The sequence below is a fragment of the Carassius auratus genome, chromosome 20 (genome assembly GCF_003368295.1).
Source record: "Carassius auratus strain Wakin chromosome 20, ASM336829v1, whole genome shotgun sequence".
Lineage (NCBI taxonomy): Eukaryota > Metazoa > Chordata > Actinopteri > Cypriniformes > Cyprinidae > Carassius > Carassius auratus.
The window spans coordinates 27,953,576-27,970,781 of record NC_039262.1 but is presented as its reverse complement, the minus strand read 5'-3'; the positions used below and the strand labels follow the sequence as shown (position 1 = coordinate 27,970,781).

General features: G+C 44.6%; 1 protein-coding gene across 4 annotated transcripts; it reads left to right on the top strand.

The window, feature by feature from the left end:
• Positions 1–3,449: 3,449 nt before the first annotated feature.
• Positions 3,450–13,014, top strand: LOC113037707 (heterogeneous nuclear ribonucleoprotein Q). 4 transcript variants are annotated; one of them, XM_026195045.1, is made up of 12 exons: positions 3,450–3,607; positions 4,558–4,717; positions 5,971–6,089; positions 6,174–6,281; positions 6,592–6,705; positions 7,306–7,482; positions 7,642–7,777; positions 7,888–8,093; positions 8,367–8,516; positions 8,590–8,711; positions 9,489–9,855; positions 11,421–13,014. In XM_026195045.1, exons 2-12 carry the CDS (start codon positions 4,570–4,572, stop codon positions 11,457–11,459), a joined length of 1,686 nt encoding a protein of 561 aa, XP_026050830.1. In that variant the 5' UTR covers positions 3,450–3,607; positions 4,558–4,569; the 3' UTR covers positions 11,460–13,014. The 4 variants fall into 4 exon arrangements, with proteins under 4 accessions (XP_026050830.1, XP_026050829.1, XP_026050828.1 ...); XM_026195044.1 differs by having other exon boundaries at positions 9,489–10,012; XM_026195043.1 differs by lacking the exon at positions 11,421–13,014 and having other exon boundaries at positions 9,489–10,662.
• Positions 13,015–17,206: the final 4,192 nt, after the last annotated feature.

Here is a 17,206-nt window from a genome sequence, read left to right as displayed (position 1 = left end):
AGTCTAGTTCTGTAGGATACACAATCATGGGGAAGACTGCTGACTTGACAGTTCTCCAAAAGATGACCATTGACACCTTGCACAAGGAGGGCAAGACACAAAAGGTGATTGCAAAAGAGGCTGGCTGTTCACAGAGCTCTGTGTCCAAGCACATTAATAGAGAGGAGAAGGGAACCCTGGAGAGGATTGTGAAACAAAACCCATTCAGAAATGTGGGGGAGATTCACAAAGAGTGGACTGCTGCTGGAGTCAGTGCTTCAAGAACCACTACACACAGACGTATGCAGGACATGGGTTTCAGCTTCACATTGCTTGTGTCAAGACACTCTTGAACAACAGACAGCGTCAGAAGCGTCTCACTTCAGAAAGGACTGGACTGCTGCTGAGTGCTCCACAGTTATGTTCTCTGATGAAAGTCAATTTTGCATTTCCTTTGGAAATCAGGGTCCCAGAGTCTGAGGAAGTGGACTTGGCACCTGCACACAGTGTCAAAGCTTCCAGTACCTGGTTTAAGGACCATGTTATCCCTGTTCTTAATTGGGCAGCAAACTCACCTGACCTTAACCCCATAGAAAATCTATGGGGTATTGTGAAGGGGAAGATGAGAGACCCAAGAATGCAGTAGAGCTGAAGGCCACTATCAGAGACACCTGGTCTCTCATAACACCTGAGCAGTGCCACAGACTGATCCACTCCATCCCACGCCGCACTGCTGCAGTCATTCAGGGGAAAGGAGACACAACTAAGTATTGAGTGCTGTACATGCTCATACTTTTCATGTTCATACTTTTTAGTCGACCAAGATTTCTAAAAATCCTTTCTTTGTATTGGTCTTAAGTTATATTCAAATTTTCTGAATTTGGGATTTTCCTTAGTTGTCAGTTATAATCATCAAAACTAAAAGAAGTAAACATTTGAAATATATCAGTCTGTGTGTAATGAATGAATATAATATACAAGTTTCACTTTTTGAATGGAATTAGTGAAATAAATCAACTTTTTAATGATATTCTAATTATATGACCAGCACCTGTAAGTGCCCTTCAAGTGGAGATGACAAATATTTTTAACAAGTCTGATGATACGAATGACAGAGTGAAATCGTATTTACAAGGGAAATTCATTTAGATATTGATATCCTACCATGTAAGTGATAGAAAATACTTTTTTTTATCATTAAGGTACATTTATTTGGGTCACAATATTATTGTGTAAGGCTCCTTCTGTGAAAGCATCAACTCAAATGGTTCTCATGACTAGAATCATTGAGAAACTTAAACTAAAAAAAACTTGAAACAGTGATAAGGGTGAGGTCCAGTGCATCTCCTGATGGGAACACACACGTGCACAGACGCATAGCATCACCTACTGGCCTGGCACCAAGAAAATAAAATAAAACATTCATGTCGTTTTTGCATGTAAATGTGTCAACTTTTTTGTCAGGTGTCTTTTTATAATTAAATGATGTCATTACGTTGCTGTCTTGCCACCAGCCAATCGCTGCACTTCTGATCTTGGTTTGGTTTCCAGTATCAATACTTCTGCCCTTTACAGGGAACACACAGTAATCTTAGACAATTGAATCCCGATATTTTAATCAAATTCTTTTGAAGAACCAAATTATCCAGGGACCAGTTTTTAGGATTAAAAGATCTTCTCAGATGTATTAAGCGAGGTATGAAGAACCTGTGGCTGTCACTAGTGGGGTGAAGAAGGGTGAAGGGTCCTGATGATTATAGGGTCCGGCGATCTCAACCGTCTGGCTGTGCCCAGCCTAATAACATGATCAATACAGCTGACAGACTGCACATTGTCACAAAAGCTTATCATTTGCATGTGTTTTTCAAAGCGTTGCCAATTTAAACATTTAAAAGCATTCAAACACGAGATGAGGAAATCCTCAACTGTCTCGTGCGCTGTGTTCGGTGCGCGCAGAGAAACGTCTCACGGACAGCAACACCAGACTGAGCTCTCCTTCACGTCCTTCTGCACCTGAACGAACAAATACAAGTCACAGTATAAACATGCAAACAGAAGAAGATGTGTAAGAGCCCACTTCAGCACCTGCCGTATTCAGGACGCACGCAGAGACATGGCTCAAACCGAAACACAGAATTAGCTTCTTCTTGAACCGATAAATACAAACAAACAAATAACAACAACTGTCTGTTATGTCTTAAGTGAAAGTAAACCCTAACGTAATGAAGCAACAAGAATACTGTTTGTATTCCACAAGGATGCACTGTTTTCTTTCAAATCAAAGCATAAATACACATAGAAACAGCACATCCTTGTGGAATACAAACACTATTCTTGTTGCTTCATAACGTTAGGGTTGAACCACTGATGGCAGATGGAGTGATGTCTTTCATACTTTTCTGGACCTTGACGGTGTAAGTTACTTGGGACAGTAAAATATCTTAAACTGTGTTCTGAAGACGAATGGAGCTTTAATGGATTTGGAACGCCATGGGGGTAAGTGATTAATGACAACGTTTTCATTTTAGGGTGGAGTAACCCTTTAAGTGTATTTTCTTTAATTGCTAATGTGAGCTTTTTACACCACAGACTGAACAAAATTAAGCATTGATTGGTAATTGTTTAATAAAGTGTTGATAGTGGAAATATTGTCATACTAAAAGTTATCTGAAGTTTTGGTTGATTTGTAATCCATTACATACGTTTCTATTAAAGTTATTTGACATATGATTGTTTTCTGACAGTTTAACTCTGAACTGAATTCTTTCATATTTTATTAGCATTTTCTAAACTACAGTATAGCAAATAAACTGTGATAATGTGAGACATGTTAAAGGTGTCTGAATAAATTTTGGTTTCACTGTACATATATATATAATATTTTTTATTATTTATTTTTTTTACATTGAAGACTATACATTGTTACTTTAATTTCATTATTTGATTTCTATACCAGGACACAAGCTTGGGAAAAACTCAAACATTGTGTATATAGCACAAAATAAATAAATAAATAGAAGGAACATAAAAATTAAACACTTTCAAACAGGGCCCACTGTACAAGCTGCTGAACCCAGGTACAGCCCTGGAAGGACAGACCCCAGGTTTCTGAATAAATACATACCTCAGCTTCAATGAAGTCTGCAGAAAAATGAGAAAAAGTCATTCTAGGGTTGCCAGGTTTTCACAATAAAACCAGACCAACTGCTACTCAAAATTAGCCCAAAACTAGCCTATTCCGGCGGTAAAATACGCGTTTTTTGGTAGGGTTCTACTGGTAAAATCGCATTTTAAAGGATAAATATCAAGTTATTGTGGTCGCTTCAACCCACGGACATGAATAAACACCCCGAGGCAACAGTGATGAAGTATCCTGATCCCGCGGGAAACCCGCAGACTTGGCAACACAGGTCCGTTACCTCGGTGAGCGCGCGCCCCGCCCCTGATGGGCTGCGTCAGAAACCCCGTCGCGGCTGAGGCGGTTGATAGGAGCACCGCGCGTGAGCCGCGACGCCCGCCATTTTACATTATCGGGAATCAAGCGGAGCTCCGCCGGGGAGTCATTTACCGCACCAGAACACACATATCCACACCGACAGACCCGAACTGACCCGCGGAACAGAGCCAGGTAAGCGTGCCGCCGCTCCGGACACGATTCCGTGGCGTTTCGTGCTGCGGAGGCCTTTATTTGACCGGTGTTTGGAAACAATGTGCGGATCCTGGGGGGAGGGGGTTACCGGACACGTTAAACACGCCTAGCTAGGCCTTCAGAACCGTTTAAACGCATACAAACGTACATCTGTTTGTTTTGTTGTAATCACAGCGTGTGGCTGCACACTAAATGATGATGAATGCGAGCGCGTGAGTCACGATGTTAAGTTAGCAGGCTAATGCTAATGAAGAGACGTGCCTGAATCCAATTTAACGCGCCGAACTGATTTTATCTCGCAGCTCTTCTGATTTCCTTCAGCTGTGTTGGTGGATAATGCGATAACCGTACGTTTTGAGCAATGCGTTGCCGTCTCGTAGTTTCTAAACCGTAATTCGCTTGTTGTGTGTCTGTGAAGGGCCTGAGACGCTCGCTGCACCCGCTCGTCAATACGATAATAACGCGTGTGTGTACGGATCACACACACACACACACACACAGACTGTGTAGATGCTGTTTAACACCAGCTCAGTCTGCAGCCCTGGACTGATTGACACGAGTAACGTTATCGGTCTGGAGCTCACAGTGATCTAGCTCGCTGCTCGTGTTGTGTTATACTGAGGGAGATGGAGCTCATGACGGCACCTGTTCACTGTGTGTGTGTGTGTGTGTGTGTGTGTGTGTGTGTGTGTGTGTGTGAGTGAACATGCTGCTGCTGCTGGAGTGAGAGAGACTGTATATGTTTGGGGAGGCTTTATGCATGTATGACTGTGATGGGAAAGGTCCAGATCTGCATCACTGCAAAAATAAAGATTGGAGGACTTTAGATAGCAATTTAGAGAAACACTACACACAAAATTGAATATCCACTTAATTTGTGTAACTGTCTACCCAAACCTGCAGTAATTTGGCTCATTGCATTTGAACAGATTTCTGGAGACATGGCCACAGAACACATTAATGGGAATGGTACAGAAGAGCCGATGGACACGTCTGCTGCAGTTACCCATTCTGACCACTTCAACACTTTAGTAGAAGCTGGTCTACCACAGAAAGTTGCTGAAAAGCTAGATGAAATTTACCTGGCAGGTAAGCCAAAACTTGAACCCTGCAAATTGACATTCATCATATTCAGTGCATGTTGACCTGTCGGTGCCATGTGTTTTCTTGTGTAGGGAATTGGCAGATCATTAGCAACTTTGTGTGGTTTCACTGCAAAATGGGTACTGCAGCGTTGAAAGTGAAAGTCATCACATTTGCCAAGTATGGTTACCCATACTCTGAATTGGTGCTCTGCGTTTAACCCATCCGAGTGCGCACACACACAGCAGTGAGAAGTGAACACACACCCGGAGCAGTGAACACACACACACACCCCGGGGGGCGTACAGCAGAACAAAAGAGACAGCTGTCCAGAGCGGAGACAGGTGATGTCCCCTACAGCTCATCTATAACAGATCTTCATTACGAAGCGGTGCGAGTAGGCCTGTCACAATCAATATATAGACTTATCACACAATATATCTACATGACCTCAACTTTTTGTGATGCAATATATTTCTTCTTATATTTACATATATTTTTTACATTCCACTAGCACCCGTGTCCTTTGCATCATCTTGTGTATAACGAGGTGTAGTCATGAGGTGTTCAAATAAAGAGCGTTTGGTCTGCAGATATGGCCTTGTTTAGGGATCTGTGCGTACGGGGTAGGGATTGTGTTTCAGCAGGACTGTGATCCCTTAACTTACAGAGAAAAGAAGGTTCTTTGTGCGGTTCTCTTTATTTCTACTAGTTTGGCATTTATTCAGGTTTGAGGTATCTAATATTCTGATACTTAATTTCCATGATCTAAATGTTCTTAAGAATTAAAAGCTTGTCATTTGGAAGTGTCTAGGCCTTATTATTATCATGTTATGGTTAAATATTCAGTGGAATAAAATGGTCTTTAAATGACAGTAATACTGCTTATTGCAATGTTTTTTTAACAAAACCAAGTTGTAAGCGTGACCGGCTGGGTGAGAGGAGCTGGGTGCTCCTGGGAGAATCATTAATACTGTATGAACGAGGTGCTGCCATTGACCAGTGACTATTCAGGAGGTTTCTGTGGTTGTGGAAAACCTGGAAATATCAGGATAATTAGAGAGAAAAATGCTCTTGTCCCGTGATCACAAGTGACAGAAGTGATGGTCCATGCTGAAACCCTGTCCAAATGATGAGCCCATGAACTCTCTCTCTGAGTGTGCTGATGTTCTCCTGGAGTCTGACTGGACGGGGCTGAAGCGTCCTGCAGGCGTCTCCTCTCTCGGCCACGCTGAGCTGTCCCTGTTCTCTCCCTGCAGGCCTCGTGGAGCACAGTGACCTGGATGAGAGGGCCATTGAAGCTCTGAAGGAGTTCGATGAGGAAGGGGCACTGCAAGTTCTGGTCCAGTTCAAAGAGAGCGACCTGTCCCATGTGCAGGTAAGAGCCCTCGCTCTCGCTCTGTTCGGTGTGTCAGTGTAGTGAAGGAGCGAAGGATTAACTCACTCGCTCTCTTTCACTCAGAACAAAAGTGCCTTTCTCTGTGGAGTGATGAAGACCTACAGACAGAGAGAGAAACAGGGGACCAAAGTCGTAGATTCCACGAAAGGACCAGATGAAGCAAAGATTAAGGTGCGAACATTTAGAGCCCTACGATTTCTGTGTGGAAAACGGTTTTAAAAATGCAACTTGCAGTTAAAAGCAGAATGTCACGGAATTTGTCAGTTTGATGTCTTCATGTGATAACCAGAAAAATGTAAATACACTAGTTTCTGGGGGGGGGGGTGTCAAGGCTAATGTAAGAAGTGGAACTTGTTAAGCGTTATAATTAGACATGCTAAAACAGAATTTGTTAACTAAAAATAAAACTGATTTCACAGGGTCTTAAACATGTCACTTCAGGGATACGAGTGCCTGTGTTGATTGGTTTGGTGTTTTTCAGACGCTGCTGGAGAGGACAGGCTACACTCTTGATGTCACTACAGGTCAGCGCAAGTACGGCGGTCCTCCTCCGGAGACGGTGTACACCGGAGCTCAGCCCACGGTCGGGACAGAGGTAATCACGTCAGCTACATCAGGGTCTGTAACGGCTGTCTCTGAGTGTTGTGCAGTCTACCGCTAAGAGCTGACTCCACAGCCTCTGCACATTTAAGAGCCATGCGTCTGCTGTTAAACCCAGCAGATGTTAGCAGCTACATCCGAATCTGTGTGGAGTTCCTAACATAGCTTGTTAATGCACCGTATCAAAACTGGGTGAGCAGGACCCAGACGTGAAGCTAATGCCTCTTCATTGTCCCAGCTAATCCATTCTTAGCTGCTTGACCAATAATATAAATGGACCTCCTGATTCAATTATTCGTTAATGTGTTATGGGAGTAGATAAATGAAGACGCCACTGACCAGTCACAGTGTTATTTTAGTATTTTTACTCCTATAGTTTTGTTTGCATTTCAATTGAAAATGAGAAATATTGCTTTAGCGACTAGCTGAGTTTTTTTCCGTTATTGATTTTCAAATGATGTTAACAATAACCCTGGTCACAATCTGGAATTATAGAGCGATTAATGAAAGGCTCGAGTCTCCATACTGATGCTTTGTAGAAATGTGGCTGTAAGGCTTGGCTCTAACCTGTCAGACTGACTTCTCCATGCTGCAGATCTTTGTGGGGAAGATCCCGAGGGACTTGTTTGAAGATGAGCTGGTGCCCCTGTTTGAGAAGGCCGGGCCGATCTGGGACCTGCGTCTGATGATGGATCCTCTGAGCGGCCTGAACCGTGGCTACGCCTTCCTCACCTTCTGCACTAAAGAGGCTGCGCAGGAGGCCGTCAAGCTAGTAAGACACGCGTCAAACATGTGTCAAACTAGACTCACACTCGTATCTCAATCATCATTGGGTTCCAGATAACATGTGGTTGTGAAGTGATAGATGTGGGTGTTGTTTCACAAATTCAACTGTTGTTCAGGTATTCAATCCCTGTGTTTCTCCTCTCAGTGTAACAATCATGAGATTCGCCCGGGCAAACAAATCGGCGTCTGTATATCAGTGGCAAACAACAGACTCTTCGTGGGCTCCATTCCCAAGAGCAAGACGAAAGAACAGATCGTTGAAGAGTTTTCTAAAGTCACAGGTGAGCTTTGCTCTGAGCTGAGCGTGCGTTCATCTGTGTCCTCTCAACGTGCTCATTTCCTTTGGGTTCTTCAGATACACATTTAATAACACCCTTTCTCTGTTTCTCAGAGGGTCTTACTGACGTCATCCTCTACCATCAGCCGGATGATAAGAGGAAGAACAGGGGCTTCTGTTTCCTGGAGTACGAGGACCACAAAACGGCAGCACAGGCTCGACGGAGGCTCATGAGCGGGAAGGTGAAGGTCTGGGGGAATGTGGTCACCGTCGAGTGGGCCGACCCCATTGAGGATCCCGACCCGGAGGTCATGGCAAAGGTCAGAACACCATCCAGTCTTTGGTGAAGGGGTTGTTCTGAAACACGTTCCTGTTGAGATTCTCTTTCCACGTTCTCTTCAGATAAGACCGTTCTGAAGCGCTAGTTAACTCTTCCCTTGACGTTGGTTGGGGTCTTCCTTCTGTTTTGGGAGCACTGTTGATCAGAGTCATGGGGGTCATGACCTAAATCCCAGACTGATGTACCAGCGCTTATACTCATGCCTGGTCTTCTCCTGCAGCTAGAGAGCTCATGTTATCTCATCTGTTCCCAGGTGAAAGTGTTGTTCGTCAGGAACCTGGCAAACAGCGTCACAGAGGAAATACTTGAAAAAGCGTTCGGCCAGTTTGGCAAACTGGAGCGAGTGAAGAAACTGAAGGACTACGCCTTCATTCACTTTGACGAGAGAGATGGAGCGGTCAAGGTGAGACGCTGGGGAGCGAGAGTGTTGTGTTGAGCGGTCGTGACAGTGGTGTGATGGATGTGGATGTGTGCAGGCGCTGGCAGAGATGAACGGTAAAGATTTAGAGGGAGAACACATTGAGATCGTGTTCGCCAAGCCACCGGACCAGAAGCGGAAAGAGAGGAAGGCACAGCGTCAAGCAGCGAAGACACACATGTGAGTGTTGTGGGTTTAACTGCAGTGGTGTCCAGCTCTACTCGTGAAGGGCAGCTATGCTCCAGACGTCTGGTCCAACTCTTATATAACACACGTATGCCGTGTCCAAACACCCACACTTGTGGTCTCGCTCACTTAAGAGTGCATGAACGTGACCGGAAGTAGGTGTCCCAAGTCATTAAACCCGACGAAGCGTAGTTCCCTTAACCCACACTAGCTCAGTACCACTCCGCACCACTGTTCAACGCTTGGTGTAACCCATCATGGTGTGAAATAATTTAAGGTTTAAAAAAAAATTGGAAGCGTTTCCAATGCAAATTAAATATTAATGTTAAATATATATTACACATAATTTGATAGAAAAAAGTGTTTTATTGGTGCAATGAGTAGGGTTGGTATTTCTGTTCAACATTTGCAGCTGCTTTTTATCACAATTAGAAGCACTAAGTGATAACTAATTAAACCAATTAAATTGTCATCTGTTATGGGGACTGCTGACAGACACAGAAGTTGATTGTAAAATGTAAAGCAAGGATAAAGTGATTGCATTTTTAGAACACAAAGAAGTTTGACAGGAAATGTCACAAGTAGTCAAATGCAGAGAACGTGTGTGTGTTTGGACAAGGCATGTGTGTTTGGAGTGCACCTGAACCCCTGATGAGCTCAGGCAGGTGTGTGTGTGTGTGTGTGTTTGGGGTTGGACCTCCAGGAGCAGACAGAGGTGAGCAGTGTCAGAGCAGCTTGCTCCATGTAATCATCTGTGCTCTTCTGTCCCAGGTATGATGATTACTACTACTACGGGCCTCCTCAGATGCCGCCTCCTGCCAGGGGCCGGGGCAGAGGTGCCAGTCGGGGCGGTTACTCCTACCCTCCTGACTATTACGGCTACGAAGATTACTACGACTATTATGGTTACGATTACGATTACCATAACTACAGGGGCGGCTATGATGACCCGTACTTCGGCTACGATGACTTCCAGGCGCCCGCTCGAGGCAGAGGGGTGCGCGGCGGGGCTCGAGGCGGGGGCAGAGGGGCCGGCGCTCCACGGGGCCGGCCGGGCTTCCCTCAGCGCGGAGGTCTGGGGGCCAGCAGGGGCCCACGCGGAGGAGCCAGAGGCGGGGTTCTGCCGAGAGGCCGCGGGGTACGTGCTGCTCGGGGTGGACGCGGTGGAAATGTAGGAGGCAAGCGCAAAGCCGATGGCTACACCCAGCCAGATTCCAAACGGCGCCAGACCATTAATCAGAACTGGGGCTCGCAACCCATTGCACAGCAACCCTTGCACGGTGGCGATCATTCTGGTAACTATGGTTACAAATCTGACAACCAGGAGTTTTATCAGGATTCTTTTGGGCATCAGTGGAAGTAGAGAATGTAGGGCTCTTTTGTTTTCACTTCACAAAACAACAACAAATTACTACCCAATCCTTTTTATAGAGACTTGATTGGCCCTCAGATCCATTAACGGTTGCCTCTCTGCTCTTGTACATATTTTAAGAATCGGCTTGGACTCGATCAGTAGTCACTCCCTCCTGCTTCTGCCGAACTCTTTGTTTTATGTTTTGTTTGGAAGTCGTTTCCTACTTTTTAAAAAATCGAGATTGAAATTTTTAAATTAGCAGTTTTGTGCTCAACCTGTCTATTTGGCTTTATAGTACCATGTGTGTTCATAGGATTCTCCTCTTCATGTCTAAAATAGGTAACGGCAACAAAAATGAAGAAAGAAAAAAAAAAAAAAGTGTCTCCTAAACTTGTATTCAACAAAAAAAAGAAAAAAAAATGCTATTTGTATGTTACAAAAGATAATGCTAGTCAAATAGCTTGTCTTGTTTTTGAAAAAAAAAGAAAAAAAGGACTTTGATCCTAATTTTTGGCTTTACATTTTGGCTTGTATTCTTTGCTGTTTGTCTGCTTGAATAAACATACACGCACCAGTGTACAAAAACTCAAATTGTGTTTCAAATTCCTGTTTCGGCAAATTCTCTCTTCAAATTGCTACAAATTAAATGCTCCTTGTGGAAGGAAAAGGACTAAAGGTTTGCCTGTAGACGTGCTGCTCCCTCACTCTGCATGCCTCAGACTGATCTCACCCAGTCCACATCCTCTCTCCACTCAAGCTCTGTGTAAACACACACCATTTCACACAACCTCCAACTGAGAGGCCTTGCTTTACTCCGATTCACTGCCATTGCAATTTTTGGGCACCTTCTCTCCTGAGGTCCCCGTGCGTTTGGGCTTCAGTGGGGTTTTGTTAGAGGAACTCCACGAGGACAGAGGCTAAACTCGATGATAGCCACAGAAAGCACAATTTGATGCTAAACGGCGAGTCCAGACGAGGCGTCGTTGTCGCTGGAAGCTCTAACTCTCTTTGCTCTTGCACGTTTGTCCCCAGTTTGAGCCACTGGGAAGCTGCCTTGCATGACTGTTTTTGCTTTCCTCCTGTATCTGTAACTTTCCCGCCCCCTCCAGATCTCCCAATTCCTGTGGCTTGGACCCGAGCCTCTGTTGTGCTTGTCTCTTGTCTCGGGCTCCTCACACGAGTGCATGCTGAATCATAGGGTGTCGTCTCTAGTCAAAGCATTTAGCTTTCTGTCTTTGACATCTTCTTCTGTGCTTGTTTGTGTCCTTGTGTGATCTCTTTGTCCTTCTGTGTTGTATTGATTGTTAACGCTCCTCTAATTTGTGTTCCTTTTGTCACCTGGCGAGCAGGGGAGCGGGGTGGAGGCTGGTCCTGACATGTCCCAGTGAAGACTGACCAGCTCCCATCAGGTGGGGTCACCAGGTGCTGTCGGCGGAGGGGTGTGAGGTGCGGTCCACGCTCCAGCTCGGCTCCTGCCTTACCCAAGCAGATCTACTCCACGATCGACATCAACGCAGTGTCACGATTACACGAGTGTGTGTGTGTGTGTGTGTGTGTGTGTGGACTCTTCTTTGTGTTTTGTTTTTATATTTAATTTTTTTTTTTTTTACGTTTGAGTGTGTCCCAGAACCCTTGTGTCATGAGAGAAAATGCCATTTACCGTTACTTCTGGACGTGGAAGTAGCCCAAAGGAGTTTTATCCTTAACGTTACATGTATTTTGCACTTTGTGGATGTGTGAAGTGGCTTGGAGGAGCTTGATGCTGTTGTATATTTGTGTATTTTTAACTGGAGCTTATCATGAGGACGAACATGTTAAGCTTGTATTTGAGTCTTGCCTCTTTATTTTGTTTTTCTTCAGTTGTTACACCCTGGCGTGACTGACCAGGCATTCCAGGTGAAAATGGTTCTTTTCTGAACCTTTTTTTAGGGTGTTTTTTTTTTTTTTGGAAAGGGTTGGTTAACTACCTCATCCTGGAGGCTGAAACTGCCCTATCTGTACTGTACATACGGAGACTTAATGCAAGCAGGGCTTTTTATATTCAACTTATGCACAAGGGCACCATCAGAGCCAATGTACCTAGTGTATTATAGTCCTTTTGTAATGATGCTGGACAGTCAGACTGGGCATGTGAATGACACTCATGTGATGAGTCTAAAGAAGCCTTGCCTGAGCGAGTCCTGCCTCTGAGGATGTAGTTACAGCTCGAGAGACAGGAGGATGATACTTGTTTGTAAAAGCTTGAACGTGAGGAAGAAGCTACTTTAAAAAGCTTTAGCTGCGTTTCTCAGACCCCCCACCCCAATTGAATTGGTTTTAGAGCTTTTTTTGTTTTAAGAACATGCGGTCCACATTGATGGCTGCTTGATCAATTTTGAAACCAACACCTTCCCTTTTGTGAACAGCATGCCATCTAGGCAAGCACGGTTCACATTGTTTTTAAAGGTTCTGCATGCGGCTGCTTCCTCGTTCTCTGGACGGAGGCAGTTCAGCTGGTCTGGCTGACAGGAGCTCATCCCTGGCGCTGATCGTGAATCAGACTGGACTGCTGAGAGCGGTTCTCATGTCATTCCTCAGTCAGTCTGTAATGAGAGCTGTGCTCAGGGAGGGAAGGGTGTTTGATGTCACTGAACTGGGCGCACCACAGCTGCCTTTATCACATTTGATGTGATGGATTATTAAGATATGCATCGTTTTGGGCATGTTATCAGTAACTTTAATTCTCTCATGCGCTCAAACAGGGTTTTTAAAGGGATTCTGTTGATGTTTCCATTTCTTTTTTTTTGGCTCTTAAAGTAAAGACTGAATTTTGATTATGACTGACTCCTCTATTTCTGTATCACCATCTGACCATTTTGATAAAAAAAAAAAAAAGGCGTTTTAAAGTACTGCTGCATAACAAGTGTTTTTGCATTCCTGCAAATAAATTTTGTAAAATGATAAGGTGTGGCCTTGTTTGATGCTGTTCTGTCTCAAGTGCTTTTCACTGTCTAAACCTCACCTTGTGAATGAGTCTAATCAGTAACATTTGAATATAAATGTTTTAAATGCATTCAAAAAGCATCTTATTTTGATCATCATTTAAAGACCACCTTCTGCTTTTGCATCTGGTTTTAAATTTTTTTTTTTTTTTTTTTTTTTACCACCTTTGCATTGTTTTAAACTGACCACCATGTCTAGGTCTGTCTTGAGAGCTCTGTATAGTCAGTGGTTGTGTTGGTCACTAAACTATTACACAAACTATTAGCAGACACAGGCCTCAACCACACAGTTTTTGTGTCAAATAAATATAAAATTTCAGTTTGTACAAATTCCTGTTATTGATTTAGCAGAAGCATTTTTCAAAATAATACAAAATGCATCTCAAGCAATGTTCATGTGTGACCAGGCCATCCTTCCCAGTGAGGTTGTGTGAATGGAGAACAGAAAAGGAGTGAACACAGAACCTTGATGAACACCACTGATCAGCTGATATGGCTCAGACATCCCTCCACACCATGAGACCTGTAAAGATCTACAGTGATGCTCAAGTCAGGGAGGGTAGACAGGAGAGGGTCTGCTGAGTTACGGTGTGAAAGGCCACATACGGTTGATGTAGAACGAGGACATGATTTGGTGTTTGTTCTTGCCAGTTGTAGAGGCTTGCCAATAGATGGCAGTGTTGAACTTGCTTTAGTCATGATCAGTGGTTCCACATGAATGAAGGTACACAAACATGATTTGTTAGCAAAACTGTATTGGAATTAAGTTTTTTTTTTTTTTTTAAGTGATGCAGTTATTACGATGAAAAAAAAATAAAAACACTTTCCTTGTTATGGCGACATAATGTAGTCAATGTGACAAGTGATTGCAAATCATTAAAGGGGTCATATGAAGCTACTAAAAATAATATTGTTTCTAGTATTTTAGTGTAATGCAATGTGTTTATGCTGTTTAAGATTCAAAAAACATTATTTTCCACATACTGTACATTATTATTTCTCTATGCCCCACCTTTCTGAAACGCATTGATTATTACAAAGCTCATCATTCTGAAAAGTGGGGTGTGCTCTGATTGACCATCTATCCAGTGTTACAGATAATAGAAAGGCAAAATTAACTCAAATAACCACATATTACAACCAAGGCATGCAGAAGACCATCTCTGAACACACAACACATCAAACCCCGAAACAGATGAGCTACAGCAGCAGAAGACCACACCGGGTGAAGCTCCTGTCAGCTAAGAACAGGAGATGGAGGCTACAAATCTCACAGGCTCAACAAAACTGAACAATAGAAGATTGGAAAAACATTGCCTGATCTGATGAGTGTGGGTTTCTGCTTTGACATTCAGATGTTAGGGTCAGAATTTGGTGTAAAGAACATGAAAGCATGGAAACCATCCATTCTGCCTTGTCTCAATGGTTCAGGCTGCTGGTGGTGTAATGGTGTGGGGGATATTTTCTTGGCACACTTTGGGCCCCTTACGTACCAACTGAGTATTGTTCAAACACCACAGCCGACCTGAGTACTGTTGCTGACCATGTCCATCCCTTTATGACTTCAGTGTACTCATCTTCTGATAGCCACTTCCAGCAGGATAATGCACCATCTCACAAAGCTCAAATCATCTCTGGTTTCTTTAACATGACAACATTGAGTTCACTTGACTCAAACGGCCTCCACAGTCACCAGATCTCAATCCAATAGATCAGCCTTGGGATGTGGTGGAACGGGGGATTCCCATCATGGATGTGCTGCCGACAAATCTCCAGCAACTGTGTGATGCTATCATGTCAATATGGACCAAAATCTCTGAGGAATGTTTCCAACACCTTGTTGAATCTGTGCCACAAAGAATTAAGGCAGTTCTGAAGGCAAGGGGGTCAAACCCAGTACTAGCAAGGTGTACGTGAGTGACCGAGTGGTTTGAGTGGGTGAGTGGTTTATTTGTTTGAGTGAGTGGGTGGGTGGTTTGAGTGAGCGGGTGGTTTGAGTGAGTGGTTTGAGTGAGTGGGTGGTTTGGTGAGTGAGGTTGAGTGGTTTGAGTGAGTGGTTGAGTGAGTGGGTGGTTTGAGTGAGTGAGTGGTTTTGAGTGAGTGGTTTGAGTGAGTGGGTGGTTTGAGTGAGTGAGTGGTTTGAGTGAGTGGGTGGTTTGAGTGAGTGAGTGAGTGAGTGGGTGGTTGAGTGAGTGGGTGGTTTGAGTGAGTGAGTGAGTGAGTGAGTGGGTGGTTTGAGTGAGTGGGTGTTTGAGTGAGTGAGTGGTTTGAGTGAGTGGTTTGAGTGAGTGGGTGGTTTGAGTGAGTGAGTGGTTTGAGTGAGTGGGTGGTTGAGTGAGTGGGTGGTTTGAGTGAGTGAGTGGTTTGAGTGAGTGGGTGGTTTGAAGTGAGTGAGTGGTTTGAGTGGAGTGGGTGGTTTGAGTGAGTGGGTGGTTTGTGAGTGAGGTTGAGTGAGTGGTTTGAGTGAGTGGTGGTTTGAGTGAGTGAGTGGTTTGAGTGAGTGGGTGGTTTGAGTGAGTGAGTGAGTGGTGGTTTGAGTGAGTGGGTGGTTTGAGTGAGTGGGTGGTTTGAGTGAGTGAGTGAGTGAGTGGGTGGTTTGAGTGAGTGGGTGGTTTGAGTGAGTGAGTGGTTTGAGTGAGTGGTTTGAGTGAGTGGGTGGTTTGAGTGAGTGAGTGGTTTGAGTGAGTGAGTGAGTGAGTGGGTGGTTTGAGTGAGTGGGTGGTTTGAGTGAGTGAGTGGTTTGAGTGAGTGGTTTGAGTGAGTGGGTGGTTTGAGTGAGTGAGTGGTTTGAGTGAGTGGGTGGTTTGAGTGAGTGAGTGAGTGAGTGGGTGGTTTGAGTGAGTGGGTGGTTTGAGTGAGTGAGTGAGTGGTTTGAGTGAGTGGGTGGTTTGAGTGAGTGGGTGATTTGAGTGAGTGGGTGGTTTGAGTGAGTGAGTGAGTGGTTTGAGTGAGTGGGTGGTTTGAGTGAGTGAGTGAGTGGTTTGAGTGAGCGGGTGGTTTGAGTGAGCGAGTGGTTTGAGTGAGCGAGTGGTTTGAGTGAGTGGGTGGTTTGAGTGAGTGAGTGGTTTGAGTGAGTGAGTGAGTGGTTTGAGTGAGTGGGTGGTTTGAGTGAGTGGGTGGTTTGAGTGAGTGGTTGGTTTGAGTGAGTGAGTGAGTGGTTTGAGTGAGTGGGTGGTTTGAGTGAGTGAGTGAGTGGTTTGAGTGAGTGGGTGGTTTGAGTGAGTGAGTGGGTGGTTTGAGTGAGTGGGTGGTTTGAGTGAGCGAGTGGTTTGAGTGAGTGGGTGGTTTGAGTGAGTGAGTGGGTGGTTTGACTGAGTGGTATGAGTGAGTGAGTGAGTGAGTGGTTTGAGTGAGTGGTATGAGTGAGTGAGTGAGTGAGTGAGTGAATGGTTTGAGTGGGTGGTTTGAGTGAGTGGGTGGTTTGAGTGAGTGAGTGAGTGAGTGGGTGGTTTGAGTGAGTGAGTGAGTGAGTGAGTGGGTGGTTTGAGTGAGTGGGTGGTTTGAGTGAGTGGGTGGTTTGAGTGAGCGGGTGGTTTGAGTGAGTGGGTGGTTTGAGTGAGTGGGTGGTTTGAGTGAGCGAGTGGTTTGAGTGAGTGGTTTGAGTGAGTGGTTTAAGTGAGTGGGTGGTTTGAGTGAGTGAGTGGTTTGAGTGAGTGAGTGGGTGGTTTGAGTGAGTGAGTGAGTGAATGGTTTGAGTGAGTGAGTGGGTGGTTTGAGTGAGTGAGTGGTTTGAGTGAGTGAATGGTTTGAGTGAGTGAGTGGGTGGTTGTTTTGAATGAGTGGGTGGTTTGAGTGAGTGGTTTGAATGAGTGGGTGGTTTGAGTGAGTGAATGGTTTGAGTGGTTGGTTTGAATGAGTGGGTGGTTTGAGTGAGTGGTTTGAGTGAGTGGTATGAGTGAGTGAGTGAGTGAATGGTTTGAGTGAGTGAATGGTTTGAGTGAGTGAGTGAGTGAGTGGTATGAGTGAGTGAGTGAGTGGTATGAGTGAGTGAGTGAGTGAGTGAGTGAGTGAGTGAGTGGTTTGAGTGAGTGAATGGTTTGAGTGAGTGAGTGGTATGAGTGAGTGAGTGAGTGAGTGGTTTGAGTGAGTGGTATGAGTGAATGGTTTGAGTGAGTGGTTTGAGTGAGTGAGTGAGTGCAATCCCGCCCAACTGC